At 44.8% G+C, this 7,524-nt stretch overlaps 1 protein-coding gene across 1 annotated transcript in view; it reads right to left on the reverse strand.

Annotated features, from left to right (window-relative positions):
• The window catches only part of DKK3 (dickkopf Wnt signaling pathway inhibitor 3), a 51,383-nt gene extending 44,286 nt beyond the window's left edge, over nucleotides 1–7,097 (reverse strand). Inside the window, exons 1-2 of the mRNA XM_032791792.2 lie at nucleotides 6,886–7,097; nucleotides 165–302 (exon numbers count right to left, since the gene is read on the reverse strand). Coding sequence (XP_032647683.1) covers nucleotides 165–302; nucleotides 6,886–7,083 — 336 coding nt within the window. The 5' untranslated portion in view covers nucleotides 7,084–7,097. The remainder of the gene's footprint in view (nucleotides 1–164; nucleotides 303–6,885) is intronic.
• Between the last annotated feature and the right edge of the window lie 427 nt (nucleotides 7,098–7,524).

Below are 7,524 nucleotides of genomic sequence, written 5' to 3' on the forward strand. Positions count from 1 at the left end.
CATTTTCCACTTCCCCACCTAACTGCCAATTCTAGAAGCAAATCATACACAAGACGTTCATGAATTCAACTCTAGATTCTCTAAAATTTTTCAGCATGTGACAAGCTCTTACTCTGCAAGGCCAGCACAAGCAAGGGTAAATAGTTATATGCATTGTTTCATACCTTGTCAATTTCCTGGTGGGTATGAATGGTTTTATTACCAATTTTGGTGTCTGTGTTGGATTCATTATGGTAGCTAGGAGGTAAGTTTTCAAAGTCGACTTCTGACGGGTTTTTTGCCCCTTCTTCCTCTGCCTCCATCTAACAAATGCAATAAACTAGTGAGCAATACATTCAGCAACGGCGATTTGTAACCTTTGGCAAAAACAATAAAACAGAGCAAGCAACACTTTATGTCCTACCCTAAACAGTGTCACATTTATTAGTACTGATTTCTACTGTATGAAAAGATTTCCTCAGCTATCTCAGAAATGAGCATGGCAGCTTTTTTAATGCAACAGACTGCCCTGTCATGATACTGGAGCACCAAACTCTATTTAAAGTAAGGCTGCCTTGTTCTCTTTCTATGGAATTGAATGTCAGGAGGGTAAGTGGGCACTGCAGAACTTCTTAATATCCACCGTGTGCTGAAACTGAGTTAACATTTTTAATCAGTAGCCAGCCTATCTACTTTTTCCTGATAAACACTACCCTTGAGATAGATTGTCACACCTGAGGAAGAGCAGGAAAAGGTTCTGTAAGGACAAAGGGCATCATCCAAAGTCACTGAAGTCAAGAGAAGGTCTTTCATTGGCTTTGGATCAGGACATGCATGCTCAGTCTTGCACTCCTTATCAACAAGCAAAATTCCCATTGTATTGGAGTGCAATCACAGCCTTAATTCTGCCCCATGCATTCCTAGTGCTATAATCACACTGGGAAGGAGATGATGAGATCGCTCTTTGAATTAAAGAGTAAAACAGGAATGGAATTTTAAAGTGCACAAAACCAGGAAAGAAATCTTTGTGAACACGAGGAACTCCTGGGAACATTAGCGGAGTTCCATATAAACTAGTTATTTACTTGAGACCTCCATATTAGGTCTAAAATACTGTAAAAGTTCACCAGGTTGATCTTTAGCATTTTTCCCAGGGGCACATGTCCCACTAGTGATGGGTCTTCTTTTGGAGTGTCTGTCTTTTTTCCAACCGTTTTTGCTGTGGACATTTTTAAAAGTGTGTAATATTTACAATACCTCATACCTCAGTTCTCTGTACCCATCATTTTGTTAATTTAAAATTAATAAGGATGGGGTTAGATTTATCATAGTTGGACCATAGCCAATCTTTCTTTATTAAGCACTGACAAAGTACATTTGGCATTGTACAATAAAGACATGGTCTCTACTCCATTGGGGCTTACAATCTAAATTAAACACACAATAGAGGATACAATACAGCAGTTGTGCAGATGAAGCTAAAAAGTTCAGATGTGCTGATTTTAATTAAATATTTTTAAAGATTTATTTTCTCAGGTGGTTTATCACAGAAAGGCTTCTTGGAATAATTGATTTTATTTGAGAAGGGATTTAAAAAGCAAAGGGTTGGTTTGAGGCACAGTATAAAAAGGAAGCTTTGTAAAGGGCAATATAGAAAAAGGCTCCTTGCAGAGAACGGGGAAGAATGTAGAGGATGTTTTTGTGGATAATACACTGGACTAGGACTCAGAGGTTCAGTTTCTGGCTTAGTGATGTTTTCTTTCCTGTGTGATCTTGGGCAAGTCACTTAGTCTCTTTGCATCTCAGTTGCCCATCTGTGAAATGACAGCAACATGCTCTTTCTCCCACTCTGTCTAGTTTATTTATACTATAAGCACTTCAGGGCAGGGATTCCCTCCTACTACATTTTTGTACAGTTCCTAGCAAAATAGGGGACTGATTTTGAAGCCCCAAAATGCTACTGTAATACATATAATAGACAGGAAGAGGGCCTGTGTTAGTGAAGGGCACTAGGAGGAACTGATATCAAAGACAAGCAGAAGTGTGGGTATGCACACAACTGGAAGTGAGGGTGAGAAACGTGAATACGAGTGGAATGTCCAAATGGTGGAAAAGGAAGATTGTTTCTGCAGCAGTGGCAGCACTTTGGCTCTCTCTGTTTATATGATGTGCTCATCACCACAGTATCTGAGTGGCTTCCCTCCCCCATGATACTTCATGTTGTGGATAGACTGGAGGAGAGCAAGGCAAGAAAATAGAAAGGAGATGATTGAAGCACGAACAAGGGTTATAATCGAAAGGTGAAGAACATTTTTAAGAGATTATATAGAGAAAAAATGGAAGGAAAAAATAAGTTGAGCAGGGAGAGCGTTTATAGAATAGAGGTAGGGCACAGAGCGAAAGGTGTGAAAATTCTGCTGCATGGCATCAATTTTATCCTAGACGAAACTAGTGATATCCTGCTAGGAGCAAAAGGAGAGGGGGAGGAGGGTGTCAGGAGACAGACAGATAACAGTCAGCAAGGTTGAAAGTGCAGGAGTTGATCTAAAGGATCAGTGCTGTGTTGCCAGGAAAATGATCATATTCAAGGAAGTAAGAACAAATGTGTAGAGAAGGAAGGCTGCATGGTGCCTGGATTTCAGGCACTCAGTAGCATGGAAACAGGAGCAGAGAAAGCAGATATAAAGGGTAAGTAGAACTGAAGATCGAAAGAGTGGAGCAAGTTTAGTGGGAAGAAGGCACCTGATAGCTGCAGAGAAGTCCATATTAATAGACAAGTCACAAACACAACATTTGAAGATGTTAGTTACTGGGCAATTTTGGACCTTTTTTAAAAAGTCTAATCCAAAATTTTTGACCACAAGTGCCTAAAATAATTGAGAACTATGCATGCTAAACTCCTTTGGAAATCTGACATGTTTGTTTATGTGTGGTTAAATCTTGAATTCTGTGCCTAAAGATTTAAAATGTGGTCCCTCATTCACAAAATGATGCAATGACCTAACAAAGTTCATCTAGTTATAGAATATCATGAACCATTTGAAATTTTCTCCTCCTGTTACAACATAGAGTTGAGCTTCTGTAAAACTGTTCCCAGATTGAGAACAAATTTCAGTCTAGAACAAAATTTTATAGTGCTGTTAACCACTGAAAACAACTACTACTAATGGAAATTCTGACACATTCTTAAGGATAGTTGCGCCTGAAGCAAAGGACAAGGCTGTTTTCCATATAATAAGAATTTGCACATTATAAAGAGAGGTTTTTATGTGGATTTTTAATGGAGCTAGATACAGAAAGCAAGGGTATAATGTAATAAATGAGTAAATGAGGGCTCATTCTGTTCTACTGCAGTACAGAAGCGTGAGTTTACGCGTACATCAAGGATGGAATAGGCACACAGCTCCCTTATTTCCATCTGCAAAAAGTCGACATCTCTGAGGGGAATCTGCTCCAAAGTTACTACATTTTTAGGCAGCATCTTTAAGCTTCTGAGAGAGCTTTCAGGTGCAAATGCCTGCAGGGGAATCCCTGTGACAAAAGCGTGCTGATAGGAAGCCAAAGCAGAGTTACAGACAGAAGCAGTCTGGGGGCACAGGGCCTCCCCATAGCTGAGCCTGTGCCTCTGGCCAACAGTCTGTGGGAATCTGCAGGACATGGGAGAGAAGCTGCATGCCAGTGTAAAAATTTGGAGTAAGCTATGAGGAAACAGCAGCACCTGAGCACAAGTTACTTGAACTTTTAGTTCATTCTGTGTGACTGAAAGTGCAACTAAGACAGGCTGTATTATCTCTGCCATTCAGGGAAACTGACAGCTTGATGCAGCTGAAACATCTGAAATGTTAAGAAATAATTTCCACACAGACTTATGATGCAACCATCTAAACAAAAAATTTACTGCATTCCATTTCTGTACTTTAGTTACAGTGCTCCATCAGTACCATGTCAACATTCTGTAATGAAAATGCTGACAATCTTGCATTAAACATTCAGCGATTTGAAGTTAGGCAGTAAAATTCACTATGGGCTGATTGAAAGGTCTCAGCTCAACAGTTAATACGGTCATTTAAAAAAATACATAGTTTTTGCTATATTAAAATGGTAAATTTTGCCCTCATATTTTGTCCACTGCTCTCAGTAACTTCATCCGAAGTTGCCTACAAGTAGCCAAGGTTAGAATTTGGCCCTAAGAAAGGCTCCAGGGAGAAAGGAAAGAGGAAGTTAACTAGACAGTTTTAAGGTTTCAAAACTTCTTTAACAAAATGAATTTTGGATCCGAATTTACGCCCTGCTCCCAAAAGTTGCTGAGTGGCTTCAACTGCAATTGACTTAATAATAGGAAATAAGCATTTGTAATAAAAAAAAAATACCTAGGAGAGGGAAGTTTAAAAGAAAAATGCCTTGTTTTCTGCACAGTCAATTCTCTATTGCTATAAGCCAGCAACAACTTAGGAATGGTCAACCTGAGCAGGAGTCAGACTTTGCCAACAGATGTTGCCAAAAAGCCACAGTAATAAGTGAGCAGCCTCCCATCAGCTCCCCTCCCCACCCCCACGCTGTTCCCAGCACCTCCCACCCATTGGCAGCACTGCTGACCAGCACCTCCCCCTCCCTTCCCACACCTCCCAATCAGCTGTTTTGTGGCATACAGGAGTGTCATAAATAGATAGCTAAGGGTTAATGTTTCTTTCACCTGTAAAGGGTTAACAAAGGGAACCAAACACCTGACCAGAGGACCAATCAGGAAACTGGATTTTTCAAAGTCAGGGAGGGAATTTTTGGGGGTCTGAGTCTTTTTTCTGTCACTCAGCTATGAAAGGTTCCCTTTCTATCTCTAATCTTCTGTTTCCAATTGTAAGTAACAGGCAGAAAAAAACAATAGATAGGCTTTTTGTGGTTTCGTTGTATTTACATGTGGTGTAGCTGGCCTGAGAATTGTTTCAAAATTGGATATCTTTTTTGAACACGACGTTCATTCATATTTTACTTATATGAAGCATAGCCCTGGTATTGCACGTCTGATAACAGAGAATATTTTGAATGTCTTTTTTCTTTGTCTTTTATAATAAAGTTTCTTTTTAAAGCTTGTTAGAGTTTTATCTCTCTGGGTAGGCCCTAAGAACGAAGGGGAGGGGAATTTCTATTGTTGTTAAGATCACGGAGGGTTGAAGCCTCCTGCACACCAGGGAATCGGTGGGAGGGGGAAGAGAGGATGAATCATTCTGTTTGCCTTGTATTGGTTTCTCTTTGTGGAATACGAGAGCGACATGCTTCTTGTATAGTGATAAAGAGATGGTCAGTACTCTCAAGGTCCACGGGAGGAGAGAGGAAGTCTGGGTGGGAGAGAGAGGGGGAAGGGAAGTGGGTTATTTCCCTTTGCGGTAAGACTCAGGGCTTCTGGGTCTTGGGGACCCTCCAGGGAAGGTTTTGGGGAGACCAGAGGGGGCCAAAACCCTGGAATTTTTGGATGGTGGCAGCGATCTCAAAGCTAAGCTGGTAATTAAGCTTAGAAGGGTTCGTGCTAGGCACCCAGATTTCTGGACGCTAAAGTCCAGATTTGGGAGTTAGGCTTATGATAAGGAGGCTCTGCGGGGAGGAGCAAAGGCACTGCAGGCTCAGAGGAGAGGGCAGGAAGGGGTGGAGTGGAGGCAGGAACTGTGGCAGAGCCAGGAGTTGAGCAGTGAGCACCCACCGGCACATTGGAAAGATGGGGCCTGTAGCTCCAGCCCGAGTTGGTGCCTATACAAGGAGCCGTATATTAACTTCTGAAGAGCCACATGTGGCTCGGAGCCACAGGTTGGCCATCCCTGGACTGCCCCTTGGGAGCAAAGGGAGCGATCTGTGAGGGGGAGGGGCTCTGAAACACAACTGAAATAGTTGATACCTCCAGTGGCTACTCAGTACAATAACTAAAGGCATAACAGAGCCCCAAAAGTTATTTAAAATGCCTTATTTTGTTACAGTTGGGAGATACAGGCAAAACTCTCACTGAGCCTTGAATGACACTTCTGTCCACAGAACTACAGAATCAAGCTCCAAACGCTCAACTTTAAGGCCTGATGCAGCAAGTGAATGAGCATTTCCTAGGAAAGCAAGTGCTGAATCTCTAGCCTCAAATGGGATTCAGGGAAACTCACAAGTAACATCTTTGAGGGGAATCAAAAACTTTTTGGAATTTTTAACAAAAACAGAGCAAGATAAAGCTAAGGGCCTAACGCAAACCCACTATTGCACCACATGCGCACTAATGAAAGGCTTTCCAGCAGAAGAGATGTCTCCAGGGTTTTGAGGACAGGAATGCTAAAGCAAGAAAACAACCTTAAACCTTTTACATATATTAGTTTCTGATTCTGCTGCTTTTACCTTTGATGAGCATCAGGAGCACTCTCAGATTCTGGAAGACGCTCTGATCCCAGGATGAAGAAATAAATTAATGTTTCCACAGAGTTAATGATCGCTGCTACATGGGAAACTCCCTCTTCGAATACCAGAGAGGAGAAGGCAGCAAGGGGTGGGGAAATATTTCAAACAGCACCAAAGGGCCACACCAACACACAAACGCTATACACACACTGCATAGCCACACACACCCCACTTGCCTCCCCAAGCCTAAAGGCTCACACACAAAAGGCCTAGACAGCCACACACACACACTAGGGTGACCAGACAGCAAGTGTGAAAAATCAGAACAGGGAGTGGGGGGGCGGGTAATGGGAGCCTATATAAGAAAAAGAACCAAAAATCGGGCCTGTCCCTATAAAATCGGGACAGCTGGTCACCCTAACACACACACCCCCACCCTTCGGCCTAGGAACTATCCCAACAAACGGGGGGAAGCCCCAGGCACTAAACCTCCATCCCCTTCACAGGTGGGATGGGATCTAGGGGGCCGGGCGGGGGTCTCACCTCCTTGACTGCGTTCCGCAGTTTGTGCTGCGTGTCCTCCATCAGCTCCTCCACCTCGCGGAACATTTCGTTCAGACTCGCCTCCTCCCGAGGGAAACTCGACTCCGGCTCCGCGGGCGGCAGCTGGGCGCCTCCATCCCCCGCCGGAGCTGCGCAAGCCGCCCCCAGCAACAAGGGCAGGACCAGGAGCAGTAGCATCCTCAGCCCTGGGCAGCCGCGTGGGAAGGAAGAAAGACAAACGCTGAGCAGCGGGCCCGAGGAGAGCCTGGCCGCCTGCCCACAGCGACGCCTCGCCCTGCCGCCGGGGCCGGGGCCGGGTCCCCTCCGCGCCCCTCCCCCGGCTCCCGTGCCTGCCCCACCGCTCTGCATTGCCAGCGCCCCCGGGGACTCACGCTCTGTCCCAGCACAGACGTGCTCCCTGAGCCGTGTCCGCCGCCGCCTCCCTAGCAGCCCTGGCGAGCCGCGGAGATGCGCGCCGAGCTGTGAAGCCTCGGGCCAGCGGCGCTGCTCTGCTCCGCGCTGCGCCCCTGGGGCTCGCAGCAGCCTTCCCCCGCGGCCGCCTCCCTTGCTATTGGCTGCAGCGGAAGCCGGAGAAAGCGGGGGCTGAGTGCGGTGTGGGAGGGACCAGGTGCCCGCCTG

Source organism: Chelonoidis abingdonii, chromosome 4 (assembly GCF_003597395.2).
Source record: "Chelonoidis abingdonii isolate Lonesome George chromosome 4, CheloAbing_2.0, whole genome shotgun sequence".
NCBI classification, from domain to species: Eukaryota; Metazoa; Chordata; order Testudines; family Testudinidae; genus Chelonoidis; species Chelonoidis abingdonii.